Source organism: Pan paniscus, chromosome 3 (genome assembly GCF_029289425.2).
Source record: "Pan paniscus chromosome 3, NHGRI_mPanPan1-v2.0_pri, whole genome shotgun sequence".
In the NCBI taxonomy this organism is placed as follows: Eukaryota; Metazoa; Chordata; class Mammalia; order Primates; family Hominidae; genus Pan; species Pan paniscus.
Window position 1 is genome coordinate 167,427,036 of NC_073252.2, and position 17,143 is coordinate 167,444,178.

The 17,143-nt window shown below is 40.0% G+C and overlaps 1 protein-coding gene and 1 long non-coding RNA gene across 9 annotated transcripts in view; one reads left to right on the forward strand and one right to left on the reverse strand.

Moving 5' to 3' along the window:
* Nucleotides 1–17,143, forward strand: part of CLCN3 (chloride voltage-gated channel 3) — a 108,098-nt gene that overhangs the window by 35,230 nt on the left and 55,725 nt on the right. Inside the window, exon 1 of one of the 8 annotated variants that reach the window (XM_034959405.3) lies at nucleotides 9,103–10,347. The exons of 6 other annotated variants lie outside the window; for them this stretch is intronic. In XM_034959405.3, coding sequence (XP_034815296.1) covers nucleotides 10,269–10,347 — 79 coding nt within the window. In that variant the 5' untranslated portion in view covers nucleotides 9,103–10,268. Of the gene's footprint in view, nucleotides 1–9,102; nucleotides 10,348–17,143 lie in introns of those variants that run through there. One more of the 8 variants, XM_034959407.3, reaches the window with a different exon arrangement.
* Nucleotides 1,438–7,147, reverse strand: LOC134730300 (uncharacterized). The gene is made up of 2 exons (XR_010112062.1): nucleotides 3,428–7,147; nucleotides 1,438–2,800 (listed from the first exon to the last, which is right to left on the reverse strand). It is a non-coding gene; the product is annotated as an uncharacterized LOC134730300 (long non-coding RNA).

Sequence of the window (17,143 nt, forward strand, 5' to 3'; positions counted from 1 at the left end):
GTGCTAGCTATGTATGGATTTTGATTGTGGTTTTAATTTGCATTTTCTTTGTAGTCAAAGAGATGTAGCATCTTTTCATGTCTATTTGGAAATCCTTTTCAGAGTACCAGTTTGGGTCATTTACTCATTTTTCTATTGGAGTGCCTATCTTACAGATTTGTAGAAGTTCTTTATTTTCTAGACACAAACTTTTTGTTGGATAAATGTGTTACAGCTATCTTCTATGGAGTGCATTTCACTCTTCTAATGGACAAATTATGAACAAATATTCTTAGTTGTAATGTGGTCCTATGTGTTAATCTTTTGCTTTATGGCCAAGGCTTTTTGTATCTTAATTTTAAAAAACGTCCCTACCCTGATGTTATGAAGACATTTTTCTATATTATTTTGTAAGAGCTTTGCTGTTTACATTTAGTTGTGTAGTCATCTGATTTGTATATGTGTGTGTGTGTGTATGTGTGAGTGTATTCATTTTTTTCTCATATAGATAGTGTGTTAGTCTGTTTTGCATTGCTGTAAAGGAATACTTGAGGCCAGACAATTTATAAAGAAAAGAGGTTGGCCGGGTGTGGTGGCTCAAGCCTGTAATCCCTGCACTTTGGGAGGCCCATGTGGGTGGATCACCTGAGGTCAAGAATTAGAAACCAGCCTGGCCAATATGATAAAACCCTGTCTCTACTAAAAATACAAAAAATTAGTCAGGCGTGGTGGTGGGCGCCTGTAATCCCACCTACTCAGGAGGCTGAGGCAGGAGAATCACTTGAACCCGGAGGGTGGAGGTTGCAGTGAGCCTAGATCATGCCACCACATTCCAGGCTGGGTGACAGAGTGAGACTCCATCTCAAAAAAAAAAAAAAAAAAAAAAAGGAAAGAAAAGAGGTCGTGCAGGCTGTATAGGAAGCATAGTGCTGGCATTTGCTTCTGTCTGGTGAGGGCCTCAGGAAGCTTCCAATCATGATAGAAGCTGAAGTGGAAGCAGGCGTGTCACATGGTGAGAGAGGCAGCATGAGAGAGATGCCGGGCTCCTTTAAACAACCAGCTTTGTTGTGAACTAACAGAGCAAGAAGTCACTCATTATCATGGTGAGGGCACCAAGCCATTCATGAAGCGTCCACCTCCATGAAACAAACACCCACTAAGCCCACTTCTAACACTGGAAATCGCATTTCAACATGAGATTTGGAGGGGACAAAACAACCAAACCATATCAGATAGCCAGTTGTCCCAACATCAATTACTAGAAAACAATTTTTTACCCACTCTTGTACAGTGCCACCTCTGATATATATATGAAGGGCTCATTATATATAGGAGGGCCTATTTCTAGACTCCCCATTTTGTACTATTGGTTTTTCATCCTGATAATGGTTATGTGTCTTTTTCTTCTCTTTTTCCCAATTCTTCTTATCCGTCTCCTTTCCTTTCTCCTATTCCCTCCTCTCCTTCCCTCCTCTCCTTCCCTCCTCCTTTCCCTTCTTCCTCTCTCTTGTTCTCCTTTCTCTCCCCTTGCCCTCCCCCATCTTAATCTGTGTCACTGTAGATTTTTTTTTTTTTTTTAGTCTTTTTTTTTTTTCTTTTTTATTGATCATTCTTGGGTGTTTCTTGCAGAGGGGGACTTGGCAGGGTCACAGGACAATAGTGGAGGGAAGGTCAGCAGATAAACAAGTGAACAAAGTTCTCTGGTTTTCCTAGGCAGAGGACCCTGCGGCCTTCCGCAGTGTTTGTGTCCCTGGGTACTTGAGATTAAGGAGTGGTGATGACTCTCAACGAACATGCTGCCTTCAAGCATCTGTTTAGCAAAGCACATCTTGCACCGCCCTTAATCCATTCAACCCTGAGTGGATACAGCACATGTTTCAGAGAGCACAGGGTTGGGGGTAAGGTCACAGATCAACAGGATCCCAAGGCAGAAGAATTTTTCTTAGTACAGAACAAAATGAAAAGTCTCCCATGTCTACCTCTTTCTACACAGACACAGCAACCATCCGACTTCTCAATCTTTTCCCCACCTTTCCCCCCGTTCTATTCCACAAAACCGCCAGTGTCTTCATGGCCCGTTCTCAATGAGCTGTTGAGTACACCTCCCAGATGGGGTGGTGGCCGGGCAGAGGAGCTCCTCACTTCCCAGTAGGGGCGGCCGGGCAGAAGCGCCCCTCACCTCCCGGACGGGGCGGCTGGCCGGGCAGGGGGCTGACCCCCCACCTCCCTCCCGGACAGGGCGGCTGGCCGGGCAGAGGGGCTCCTCACTTCCCAGTAGGGGCGGCCGGGCAGAGGCGCCCCTCACTTCCCCGACGGGGCGGCTGGCCCGGCGGGGGGCTGACCCCCCCACCTCCCTCCCGGAGGGGGTGGCTGGCCGGGCAGAGGGGCTCCTCACTTCCCGGTAGGGGCGGCCGGGCAGAGGCGCCCCTCACCTCCCGGACAGGGCGGCTGGCCGGGCGGGGGGCTGATCCCCCCACCTCCCTCCCGGACGGGGCGGCTGGCCGGGCGGGGGGCTGACCCCCCCACCTCCCTCCCGGACGGGGCGGCTGGCCGGGCGGGGGGCTGACCCCCCACCTCCCTCCCGGACGGGGCGGCTGGCCGGGCGGGGGGCTGACCCCCCCCACCTCCCTCCCGGACGGGGCGGCTGGCCGGGCGGGGGGCTGACCCCCCCACCTCCCTCCCGGACGGGGCGGCTGGCCGGGCGGGGGGCTGACCCCCCACCTCCCTCCTGGATGGGGCGGCTGGCCGGGCGGGGGGCTGACCCCCCCCCACCTCCCTCCCGGACGGGGCGGCTGGCCGGGCGGGGGGCTGACCCCCCCACCTCCCTCCTGGACGGGGCGGCTGGCCGGGCAGAGGGGCTCCTCACTTCCCAGAAGGGGCGGCCGGGCAGAGGCGCCCCTCACCTCCCGGATGGGGCGGCTGGCCAGGCGGGGGGCTAACCCCCCCACCTCCCTCCCGGACGGGGCGGCTGGCCGGGCCGGGGGCTGACCCCCCCACCTCCCTCCCAGACAGAGCGGCTGGCCGGGCAGAGGGGCTCCTCACTTCCCAGTAGGGGCGGCCGGGCAGAGGCGCCCCCCCACCTCCTGGACAGGGCGGCTGGCCGGGCAGGGGGCTGACCCCCCCACCTCCCTCCCGGACGGGGCGGCTGGCCGGGCGGGGGGCTGACCCCCCACCTCCCTCCTGGATGGGGCGGCTGGCCGGGCGGGGGGCTGACCCCCCCCACCTCCCTCCCGGACGGGGCGGCTGGCCAGGCGGGGGGCTGATCCCCCCACCTCCCTCCCGGATGGGGCGGCTGGCCGGGCGGGGCCTGACCCCCCCCACCTCCCTCCCGGACGGGGTGGCTGGCCGGGCAGAGGGGCTCCTCACTTCCCGGTAGGGGCGGCCGGGCAGAGGTGCCCCTCACCTCCCGGACGGGGCGGCTGGCCGGGCGGGGGGCTGACGCCCCCACCTCCCTCCCAGACGAGGAGGGAGGACGCTCCTCACTTCTCAGACGGGGTGGCTGCCGGGCGGAGGGGCTCCTCACTTCTCAGACGGGGCGGTTGCCAGGCAGAGGGTCTCCTCACTTCTCAGACAGGGCGGCCGGGCAGAGACACTCCTCACATTCCGGACGGGGCGGCAGGGCAGAGGTGCTCCCCACATCTCAGACGATGGGCGGCCGGGCAGAGACGCTCCTCACTTTCCAGATTGGGCAGCCAGGCAGAGGGGCTCCTCACATCCCAGACGATGGGCAGTCAGGCGGAGACGCTCCTCACTTCCCAGACGGGGTGGCTGCCAGGCAGAGGCTGCAATCTCGGCACTTAGGGAGGCCAAGGCAGGCGGCTGGGAGGTGGTTGTAGCGAGCCGAGATCACGCCACTGCACTCCAGCCTGGGCGCCATTGAGCACTGAGTTAACGAGACTCCGTCTGCAATCCCGGCACCTCGGGAGGCCGAGGCTGGCGGATCACTCGCGATTAGGAGCTGGAGACCAGCCCAGCCGACACATCGAAACCCCGTCTCCACCAAAAAAATACGAAAACCAGTCAGGCGTGGCGGCGCACGCCTGCAATCGCAGGCACTCGGCAGGCTGAGGCAGGAGAATCGGGCAGGGAGGTTGCAGTGAGCTGAGATGGCAGCAGTACCGTCCAGCTTCGGCTCGGCATCAGAGGGAGACCGTGGAGAGAGGGGAGAGGGGAGAGGGGAGAGGGGAGAGGGGAGAGGGGAGAGGGGAGAGGGGAGAGGGGAGAGGGGGGAGGGGGGAGGGGAGAGGGGGGAGGGGAGAGGGGAGAGGGGAGAGGGGAGAGGGCGTCACTGTAGATTTATCAATAGTTAGGTTTTCCAATGAATTGGTTTGCCTTTTTTGTTCTTTTCTATTATGTATTTCTTTTCTGTTTCATTAATTTCTGATCTTATTTCCTTCTACTTTCTTTGAGTTTATTTTGATGAGTTTTTTTTCTAATTTCTTGAACTGGATGGTTAGCTCCTCAGTTAACTTGCCTTTTCCTTTAAGTGCATGTAAAGCTATAAATTTTTTTTCAGATACTGTTTTATTTCTATGCCATATGCCTTTTTTATTATCACTATTTAAAAATCATTTGTAACGTTTATAATGAGTCTACTTTGGGCTATAGGTTATTTAGAAGTTCAGTTTATAATTTCCAACACATGAGGAATTTCTGGCTGTTTTTAATTATTTATAACATTATTGCATTGCGGTCCGGGAATATGCATTATGTAATTACAGTGTGTTGAAATTTTTTGCAACTTGCATTGTGGCCCAGAAAAAAAGTCAACTTTTGTAAATGTTCCATGTATGCTATAAGAATACATAATGTGAAGTTTTCGGTTATGGTGTTCTCTCCATGTCCATTAGGTAAAGTTTGTTAATCTATTAAAATACTCTGTTTCTTTACTGATTATTCTCCTTGCTTGTTTCTATTAAGTATTTTAAAAATTTTCACTGTATTTGCACATTTATCTACTGCTTCTTGTCATTCTATCAATTTTTGCTTTATATACTTTGATCTTATGTTATTAGGTTATATCTTCCTGGTGAATTGAACCACTTTTATTTTTTAAATAACTCTATTTCTAATTATAGTTTTTTATCTTACAATCTACTTTGATATTAATATAACTCCCAATATTCTTTGGATTAGAGTTTGCATACTATACTGTTTTTATCCTCTTTACTTTCAGTCTTTCTGCATCTGTTTGTTTTGTTGAAACTCTTGAACTGTATAGTTGAACTTTCAAATCCAATTAGGTAGCATTTATTTTCTAATTGGAGCATTTAGTTTGGTTCCACTTAAGGTAAATAGTGGCATATTTGGATTTAAATATTTCTAAAATTTAGAACTCTTAAAATCTTTTTTTGCTTAGTCTTTATATTAGCTTATGTTCATGCCTGAATATTTGAGAAACTCCTTCAAAAGGAATTGTTTAGGCATTAAAACAGGTTTGCCGGTTTTGGTTCTGATTTTGAAAAATTGTTCATCGTGTGATGTTTTTTGTTTTTGTTTCTAAGATGGGGTCTTGCTCTATTGCCCAGGCCAAAGTGCAGTAGTGCAATCATGACTCATTGCAGCCTTGACCTCCAGGGCCCAAGTGATCCTCCTACTTCAGCCTCCTGCGTAGCTAGGACCGCAGGCATGTGCCACTATGTCCAGCTAATTTTTAAAAATTTTTTGTAGAGACGGGAATCTGGGAATCTCCCTATGTTAGCCAGTCTGGTCTTGAACTCCTGGCTTCAAGTGATCCTCCTGCCTCAGCCTCCAGAGTGCAGGGATTATAGGCATGAGCCGCCATGCCTGGGCCAATTGTGTGATGTCTGTGAAAGCAAACTCTTCATATTTTTATTCCTGTGATATGTTATTTGGGTAACCGGATAGCTATATTGGAAACTAAAACTTCTTATGTTTATGAGGTATGAATATTATAAAACCATTTTGTTTTTTCCATTTATTTTCTGGCTTGTCAGTTTTAAGAATTTCCACCTCTTCTTTCTTTAGGGCTTCAATAACTTTACAACTAATTGTGTAGTTTATTGATTGTCCCCCAGAAAAGCTTTGCTGTATCTTTTTTTTTTTCTCTGATGCATTTTGATTCGGAGAATGACTGACAATGCAAGTTAAGGTTTAGTGCCATATAGTGTGTCCAAATGTAAACTTAAAGCAGCCTGTATTAGTCCCTTCTCATGATGCTATAAAGAAATACGTGAGACTGGGTAATTTATAAAGAAAAGAGATGTAATTGGCTCACAGTTCTGCACGCTGTACGCGAAGCATAGCGTCTTCTGGGGAGGCCTCAGGAAACTTACATTCATGGCGGAAGATGAAGGAGAAGCTAGCATGTCTTACATGGCCAGAGCAAGAGCAAGGAGGGCAGTGAGGGAGGTGCTACACACTTTTAAAGAACCAGATCTCATGAGTACTCTATAATGAGATAGCACCAAGTGGATGGTGCTAAACCTTTCATGTAGGCTCCACACCATGATCCAGTTACCTCCCTCCAGGCCCCGCCTCCAACATTGTGGATTACAATGCAACATGAGATTTGGGTGAGGATACAGATCCAAACCATATTACAACCATACTGATGGATTGTAAACTACAGTTTTTAACCTGCTTCTATTAATTAGAGGGGTAAAGGTTGTAATTTTTTATTAATGTTTATCTCATGTAAGTGATTTTATTTATAAGCATTCTTTTAAAAATCTTTTTGGCTTGGTGCAGTGGACAGTGTTGGGTGGGCCTGGACAACGTTGTAAGACCTATCTCTACAAAAAAAGAAATTAAAAAATTAGCCAGGCATGGTGGCACACACGTGTGTATTCCCTGCTATTGGGGAGGCTGAGGTGAGAGGATCGCTTGAGCTAGGAGGTCGAAGCTTCAGTGAGCTATGATCATGCCACTGTACTCCAGCCTGGACGTTGGAGTGAGACCCTGTCTCTAAAATAATAAATACAAATAAAAAATCTTTTCATTATGGAAGAAATTTTAAAACATGGAAACATATGGAGAAGAATATTGTGTACCTTTTCATCCTGGTCACTTACTTTAATTAATTATCAATTCATAGCCAATTTTGTTTCATTTCTACTCCCTCAATTATGTTGTAATCTGAAACATTGTGTCATTTATATAGGTAGGTAGATATACATGTATATTGTGTATTTCTAAAAGATTAAGATTCTTTTAAAGGTCATTATTTTACAATATGAATAATTCCTTAAAATCAAATATCTTGTGTTTCCCATTTCCCCAATTGTTTCTTAAAAAATTGTATTGCTGTATCTTTTAAGTCTTTTTAAAAAAATTCTGTAGGTTTCCCTCTCTCCCTTTTTCCTTACTAAATTGTATTTGTTGAAGAAAACAGGTCATTTGTTTCCTAGTTTGGTTTTTTCCTGATTACATTTTTGAGCTATCATTTAACATGTTTCTCTGCTCCTGTATTTTCTATAAGTTGGTAGATTTAAAGGCAAAAAATTGTTTAAAATTTATTTTTATTGTTTTAAAATTTAAGTACTCAGATCATTACTGTTACAAGGGGCTTAAAGGTAGAACTCTTAAAATATTATTGTCATCTATTCTGCCTTCCTGGTTTGTAGATACAGAGACATCCCAGAGAGGTTGTGATTTATCCAGATTTCCACATCAAGTTGAGATTACAGTTGAGGGTGCATTCGAAAGTAAAAATAACTTCTTTTGAATTTTGATGGCTTCATGTTTGCTACTTGTGATTTTGGTTCTTTAGAATTCATCCTGAGCATTTTTCCAGAGCTATGCCTAGGAATTCTTGAATTTGTCTTCTGCTCTCTCTCTATCTGGGCTCCACCCTGACTGTAATTCAGTTTGTTAATATGGTAATAAAAAGTCTCTATCAAAGTCCTCTTATGTGTCAAAGTCCTCTTTTGCCATACCTTCCAGTCTACCTTGTGCTTTTCTAAATTGTGATTGGACTTAACCTGTGTACTGATTCTTTTACTTTAAGAAAGTGGCAGTTGTGGACCCCATAAACACAAGAGATGTGTTTACTTCTGAAGTTTTAAAGATTTTTAGGTTTATTATTACAAAAGTAATATATTTGTTTAAACAGTGTGGAATTATATAAACACTGAATGTACTCCTCAACCTCTCTACCTTATGTCTCAGTGATAACAATTGCTAAGGGCTTGATGTGTTTTATTCTAAACTTAATTCTATACAAATATAATTATATAGATATATATTATATATACACACAATTGTTTATCTTTAAAAATAATTCAAATATGGCTACAAAACTTTTACAATATGAAGCGTTGTCAGTATTTATTTTACCGGGAGGATTTCCCCCATCAGTGAGTGCTGACTGTCATTTTCATTCTTTATGATCAAGTTGTAGATCAGGAAAAACAAGTTAAGAGAGTGCCTACAAATACCGGGAAAACTTGTGGATAGATTTTCATTTTTTATGTAAAGACATATAAGAACATGAATGGTATAAAAACAAAATCCTTTATAAATGCCATACAATTATATATTTAGAAAAATTATATGTACATTGAGCTAATTTAGTACAGTTAGCCTTTGTCAAAGCTTTCCTTGTTTAAAAACCTATTGGCTCAGTGTGCAGGAAGGAGCATAGGAGAAAAAATTGCCAAGAATATTTGAAAAATACAGAAAATAAAGAAAAAAATCACCTACTATCCTATCAAAAATTTTAATAGCTAGAATCAGGATAAGATAGAATATTCCTGTGGCAGTAATTCTAGTCTATATTCCTTTCCTGGAACCCTGTCTCCCAAATTTCAGGTGAGATTTTTATAAGAAGCTCTGTTTATCTGAGATTTAAAATATAAAAACTTGACTTAACCTATACAGTTTTTTAAAAAGACCCCAAATAAGTAAAATTTAGTACTCCACAAATTGAAGAGAATTTCTCTCTTCTCTTTACTGCCCTCTGAGTTTTCTCTTTCCTTCTCTCACCTCCAATTTTCATGTAAACACTTTCAGTTCGAGTGGACCTTAGAGATTGTCTCATTCGATACTTTAGGAAAACAAATTTTATAGAACCCTTGAGTTCTGTGGAATTGCTTCTAATGAACAACACCTTTTGTTGTTGTTGTTGTTTAGTGACACTGTGTAACAGGCATTTCAGGAGGAGAATCTCCCAGTCTAGAGGAATCCTCTCAGAGGTAGCTATAAAATATTGAACTCTGATCTTCAATAAGCATTGTGCGGTTTTTGTTTTTTTTTTTAATGACAGTTTTAAACAAGAAAGTTGCTTTATTTCTGAACTTCATAAAAATTTCTATTAAAGAGACAATTTCTGAATTTTATAACAATTTCTAGAACAGTTGAGTACCTCACTTTGAGACACATTTTTGCTAAAAGTTAAAAACACAAAACCCTTATGAGATAAAATAGGAAGCTAGTAGAGATAGGAAAGTCCTCTGCTTAGTAAACCTCTTTTTTGCGTAGTTTAGACACACACAATAGTAAAGTTACTTAGTACGTTGATAGTTTTCTTTCTCCTCAAAAGCTACAATGTCTTACTAGCTAGTTCCTTCAAGAAAGGAAACAAGAAGCTGCTGGAAGAGATTGGTGAGTGGGATAAAACACTATTCAACTCTTCAGTTATTCGGTTTTTAAATCCTCAATGAAAGGCTGCTGTATTATAGAGTATTTTTTTATTTTTAATAGACTTAGAACCAAGTTTCTTGAGAAACCTTTGGCATATTGTAGTTTTTTTATGGCTATGACTCACATGACATTACTGTATAAAACTAGTACATTCTCTCGTAAAACCACACAAACTTACTAGAGTGCTGCTCTCATTTTTCTACATTAGAAATGAAAAAGGGCATTGTCTGCATTCAAAATTTCCTTTTTACATCTCTGTATTACTTTTTCCCCTTTATATTTATCTTAAAACCAAAAGAAATAATGTTTCTGTTGTTTTACTGTAGTTACCACTGATGCTACCGAAGCTGTATTGTGAGTGTTTCAAAATTCTCAAACCAGTTTTGTGTGTTATACTTGGAGCTTAGTCATCGTCATACGTAGCAGGACCTGATTAAGAAGGCTGTGCCGCCTCTAAGCCTTGCTAGATTGTAGCCACTAGCAACCGGGCTGCAATAATTTCCCTTTGATGACATCATCCACTGTGGAAGAACCCAGTTGCTTCAGCGAGTCGAACTACAGTTCTAACCTCATCAAATATGGCATCTCCCTTGCTTGCTGCAGCAGGGATGGAAGAAATGTCACTTTCTTTTTAAGCTAGCAAGCTTTTCTTTTTCTTTTTCTTCTTCTTTTTAAAAATTCTAATCATGGATGCTTCTTCCGACCCTTATTTGCCTTATGACGGGGGAGGAGACAATATTCCCCTGAGGGAATTACATAAAAGAGGTAATACCATCCCCTTGCTGTGAATTCTCTGTTGGTATGTTTTGCATGCGGCTGGGCGGTCCTCTAGCTTAAACTGGTTCTCGTTTGTCCTTTAAATACTGCAGTACGTTGTTTAGTTGCCCTGGGTTGTTAGTAAGGGGAAAATGCAACCTTCTGAATGGTTGTGTAGCCATCCCTGATTGTTTTCTCTGTGCAGATTAGTACTGCTTCAGATCACGTCGGGCTCCGACTCCATCTTCTGCATGAAAATCTTCTTTCTAACTCTGAAAATGAATTAATCTGCTTTTACAGCCAACTAAAGTCGTGTTGGTTGGCATCTAAAAAGTAATGTTTTTCTTCCTTCAGAAAATTTACATTTCCTTTAATTTACACAGAGAAATCAGGTGCCTATGTACCATTATATTTTAGCTGCTGCCAATTACCATGTAGATTTTACACCACAAAGTAAATTTATAGCAAAAGCTCTACCTACATTTTAGAACATTTTAAAATGACAGTAAAGATGAATAATTTCTGTATTAATACTTTTTATTTAATATGTATTTCGGCTGAGTAACATACTACATTGTCTTCCACAGGTATCTTGTGAAATTTGATATGATAAAACACATTTGACTAAATGTCAGAAAAAATAATATTGGTTTGTGAAAAGCAGAAGAGCACCCAGCATGCCTGTAAATCTTTTGGCAGGCACTTCCTCAGTCTCCTTAAAATTAATTGCGTGTTAATTACTACCCTTTTTTTCATTTTTGCTAAATTGCTTATTCGAAAAACAGACTGGTTGACATTTGTTGTCCTAGAAAAAAATTGAACTTCAAGAAAAATCTCTTAGCTTATGTTACTTCATTTTTGAGCCACATTAGTTTGAATTACTGCATGATATTATAAACTCACATTATGATTTAACCCAAACTTTTATTTGTAAGTATATAAGGAATTAATAATGTTTTTCTAATATAATTAGCCTGCTTTATTTAAAATATACTTTGTGTTCTGATAACACTTTTTTTTTTAGTATTAAGTTCCACTATAATTTAAACATCATAATGTATTCAACAAATGTCTGTTGGTTGCGTTGTGTCTGCTACACACTATTTTAGGGTCTGAACAGTTGTAGCATTATTTATCTTGTAGTATTCTGTAGTTAGTAAAAACTTGCTTTTTACATTTTGAGAAAAGCTGTGTAAGGATCATGTTACATACATTGTGCTTTCTCTTACAGAGTTACCTTCTTAATAAAATTTTGATATATGTGTATATGTATATGTTAGAACATTTGGAAGAAATATCTAAAAGCATAAAGAAGAAAATAATTTCTTGTAATCACACCACCCAGAGCTTTTTAAATTTTTTTTCTTAATGTTACGATCATAAATTCTTCTATTTCCTATGTTCTGATTATCAGTTTTCTGGTAAGGAGTTCTTTAAACAGGAAGCAAGGTGAATGAATAGTGACTGTTCAAATGTCACATTATTTGCTAATCAGTAATTAAACTGTAAAACAAGACAGACTGTATTTTCCTCATGCTATTACAACATTTGGTTGTTAATGATGATAAATCAGAATACCTGGGCTTCAGAAATTTAAATTCCTTTTGTGAATCTTAACAGTCTTTGACAGAACTTACTTATGGACTGTCTTAGTGTAAAATATGCAAATAATAAGAAATAAGTCAAAACTTATGTGAGAGTAGGCATGGTTACTGATATTACCTAAACGTAAGCTTTTTATTTCTATTATACTTTCATAAATAATCCTTTAAGAATCTTGCTTAGGATCTAAATCAGTCCCACTCTTGGCAGCTCAAATAGGTTCTTTATCCCTTGATGAGACTTATTCTATTAATATAAGTCATTGTTATTTGAAAGTAACATTGTGTATGTGTAGTAGAGATAAGTCAGTTATTAGGCTTGCGTGACTGTACTGTATTACCTCAAACATACTGTAGTATCCTAGTGTCTATGCATAAGATGTTATTTGTTGTCCATAATTTATGACCTGTTGTAGCCATGGGTCAACACAATGGAATTGATGGAGACAGGCAGCTAACAAATAGAAAAAACTGAGTCAGCTTCCCTGTGAGGAAGAACAAAACTATAATGATTAAAATTGATCTTCAGCCTGATAGTGAAGAGGCAGATAAAGTATAAAATTGTGAAGGATATCAGTAAAGTAAACATGGATCTGTTTAGTAAATCCCTGAGTGCTATAGCCAAGGATTACCTTTGTTGAGTAAATTGAATTTAATACTACTTTTCAAGGTGAGATGGTAAATGGTGAAGCTTCCTATTTAAGTAAATAATGTCAAGTCTGGAAGTATAAGTAGATTCAAATTAGAATTAGTTTGATATACTATTGATAGATTAGAAAATAAGATGACATTTCAGAAATAGCCATCTTTAGGGGTAGATTTCCTATATAGAAACAATCAAGCTCTCTCAAAATGTCTCTTCCTTTTTTATCAGGAAAAAAGACTGGGCTTATCTGGACTGTTAGTTTTACACTTTTTCTTCTTAATTTGTTCAAGATGTTTAAGTAGTTTTAGAGGTCAAATTTCTTTCTTCTACCAACCCTTTATAATGGATTTGATCTTTTGGGCCTGAGCCTCCATTTACTCCATGAGGGGCCTTTAACAATTATTTAAATATTTAATTGTTTCATTCAGAGTGAGCATATGTGTGTGTGTGTGTGTGTGTGTGTGTGTATATATGTGTGTGTGTGTATATGTGTATATATATACATATACACACACATATGGCACTCCTAGGTGCTGTGGAGAATTACAAAAATAGTAATATTAATAATAGTTAATATTTATTAGAATTTCCTGTTAGCTGGATACTGTCCTAAGTGGGGTTTTTTTGTTGTTGTTGTTGTTTTCTTAAGAGAGAGGTATCACTCTTTCACCCAGGCTGGAGTGCAGTGGAGTGATTATAGCAAATGCAGCCTTGAACTACTGGGCTTAGATCCTCCGTCTCACCCTCCTTGGTACCTGGGACTGCAGGCTTGCAACACCTTGCCTGGCTAATTTAAAAAACAAAAATTTTTTTTTTTTTAGGGAGAGTCTCACTATGTTGTCCAGGCTGGTCTCCAACTCCTGGGCTCAAGCAACCCTCCTTCCTTGGCCTCCCAAGTAGCTGAGATTACAGGTGCGAGCCACTGTGCCTGGCTTGTTCTAAGTGCTTTATGTGTATGAAATTATTTAAATCCTCATCACAAGTTTATGAAGTAGGTACTGTTATAATCCCCATTTTCTAGTTGACAAGACTGAGGTAAGGAATTGTTAAGGAAAAGTCAGAATTCCATCCAGATATTTGGCTCATACTTTAATCATGAGGCTAAACTGCTTCTCACTACACGTATCTTCATAGTAACTTGTGTTTTAAGTCTGGTAGAAGCATAAGAAGTTTAAACACAGACAAAATCCTGTGGAAGTTAGTAAATTTCTAGTGAATGATAGAAATGATAGAAATCTCTTCTTCCCCCAAAGTCCCAAATTGGGACTTTGGGGGAAGAACAGATTAGTCTCCTTTTGACAAGTGTTATCAAAGTAGACTGTTCTCACATACACAAGGGGACTCAATAGGGCATTGCTGGTGGATATAATAAAATGAGTAAATGCGATGACAGGAGGAAATGCCTAGTGTGTTGCTCTTGGATTAGTTTTGGTATAACAAAGGCAGTTTTGTTGTGAGTCAGTAGAGAGGGTAGTGTAGAAAGGTGGAAGTTGGAAGAGTGGCAGATCCTGGAGGACTAATGATGGGCTTAAACCACAAAAAGTGTAGCTTTGCCATTGAAATAAAAGTTTGGGGTCTTATTTTTTCAAGTTTCTCCCTGAAATTATTTCTTGACATTCATTAGCTCAGCAGTGTATCTAAATAAAGCTTTTTTGGGTTTCTATTATAATAGAGGTTTGTTCCTTTTTCTTCCCTCTGAAAAGTATCATTTTTTGCACATTATTTGAAAATCCAGGTGTTATATGATATTCTTATTGCCAGAGGGACATTCTGCAGGCTCTTTGTAAAATGATTTTAGGATTCAGATACTTATTATATTTTTATTGGCCCTAATATTTTATCCAACTAGAAAATTAAACCTCTTCTTAAAAATTAATCCATCTAAGTGTCTGTAAATTAAAGGAACAACTAAAGATTCTTTATTTGGTGTCAGAAACTCCTTGTTTCTACAACAGTAGTATAAAACAAAGCCTGTTTTTAAATGTACTTTTCCCACAGTATCTGAATTTCAAATCTTCAATAAAATCTGGTTCATATTACTACCTCTAGCTTGATTTTCTAAAAATAGCTGACACTTTAGTATGGTTAATTTTATGCCATCTCATGGCTTGTCAGAAATGCTTTGTATCAAGATTTCAAAGTGTGAACAGATTTCCTGCCGCATTGATTAAGTTTGTAATTTTGGCTATTTTCCCAGCATCGAGGTTTCTGCTTTGTGTTTATGCAGGAGACTGGTAGCTTAAATTGTACTTTAAGGTTTTGTTTCTTGTTTTTAAGTTAACATACGTTTAATTTCTAGTTTCTTTGTAGCCCTTTGCAACTTTAATTAGGTCATAAAATGGATTTACTCTAGTTTCTCTAACAAATGTTATAAATTTATGAAATATGAAATTTAGCAAATTTTATAAATCTTTTTATTCATGTATTGTACAGCTCATCATATATGCAGACATAATAATTGAATGTGGAACTTGTTTCCAATTACACAGATGTCTTAATATCCACCTTATCATCTCTAACTAAGGATGTGGTTTTTTACTTTGAGGTGGCAACAGAACAGAAAAGAAAACAGTGAATTGAGTAATGGGCTTAGTATTGCTGCTGCCTGGTTGTGTATCTTTGGTAAACTTCTTTGGGATTTGGCATTAACTTGCAAGTCTTTGCAGTTTAGACAGTTAAATATGACTGAATGGCCGAACAAATTTTAATAGCATATGCTTCTTTTTTGCTATTTATTTACCCAGTAGACATTTAATTGACCACCTGCTAAATGTGAGGCACTATTCTTGCCATTACCTTTTTAATCTTTGATTTGGAGTCTGCTAACAGTCTGGAACTTCCACTATCAACTTAGAACGTTTACCTTCCCCTCCCTTACCAGGATGGCCATTTCTTATCAGTAGAGTCACAGAGAGAGAAAAAAAAAAAACCATCTGGGGCTAGACTTCCTGCTCTTAACATACAGAAGCAAATAGGTTGTGAAGGAATACATAGTATTTTGGATTTCTGCCTCTTCCTTCCATAATTTTTTTAAAAAGGTTCATATGTTTTATGTGTGTCTTATGTAACAGTAATCTGCATTATGAACTTAAATGACAAGGATCACCATTTCACATCTTTGGAGATTGATCACAGAGCTAATAAGTAACTCTTATTAAATAACTATATGCATCATTTTTCATGTAAAACTATTATTTGGATAAACCCCTTTGAGAAAAGGCTTAGGCTCCTGCCAGTGTCACTGTGATATTTACTAATAAGCTCAGTTTAAGACGCAGCAATTAAGGTTGTGTTTTGTTTTTTTTTTTTAAGTTCAGTTCAGCAAATATATGTGGAAAGCTTGTGGGTAAAATTATATTTGTATTTATGGGAAAGCAGACAATTTTATTAATGCCTATATTTTTCTAGTTCAGTGTTTGTCAGACTTCAAGTTTTAACATGTTGATCATGAAACCAGTTGAATTGTGACCAGTATTTTAAAAGGAAAGATTAAAAAAACAAAATAAAATATCAGTATATACCAACTAGTAAGAGTAAGCATTGTTTACTAAACTTTGGTTTTATTTAAGTACATATCTATATACTATGTCAGTGAGAAACATTTCTCCGCTTCGTGTTTGAAAAACATTTTAAAAGCTAAGAAAAAGTTTGAAAACCTGTTTGTAAGTACACCTGGGGTAAAGGTACACCCTGTGGCATAAGATGTCGGGAACAACTGAGGGTAAGAATGGGGATGCACTACTATCATAAACTTCTGCTAAAGCATAAGGATGTGAGTGCTGGGAGCAAAGCAGTGCTGTATTGCAGCATTTTAAATAATATGGGAAAAAGTGGACTGCAACCAAAGGCAAAGAGGGATGGTGATGGTGAAGGGTAAGATTGTATTTATTGTCCAAAGGCTAAGTGCATATACATATGTGTTTGGGAGAAGGCATCACGTAATAGTTCTTAACCTACTCTGAGAGAAGGTTGTCCACATTTCTTAAAGTATACATGTAAACCAACAATGAAATTATTTTAGTGACTTGAGAATCAAAGTGCTAGAGTTTGAATCCCTGTTCTACTACTTGCTAGCAGTGTGACCTTGGGCCTGTTTAACTCTTGACACCTTGTTTTCCAAATTTATAAAGTAGAGATAATAATATCTGTCACATTGTGTTGTTGTGAGGATTATATGAACTAATATATGTAATGTCCTGAGAACAATGTCTGGCACACATTAAGTTAATTAAAATTAGCTGTTCTTACTGTTATTATTAGACACGAGCTAGATAACAGTGGCCTCTACATGGGAAAGATTATTTTAATTCTGATGTAGTTCAGTTTATCTATTTTTTTTATTTTTGTCCCTTGTGCATTGATGTCATATCTAAAAAACCTGCCTAACTCAAGATCACAAAAATTTACTGCTGTATTTTATAGTTTTAGCTCTTTAGATCTAGGATCCATTTTTAGTTAATTTTTATATATGGTGTGAGGTAGGGGTACAGTTTTATTCTTTTGCATGTGAATAGCCAGTTGTCCCAGCATCATTTATTCAAAACACTATTCTTTCCTC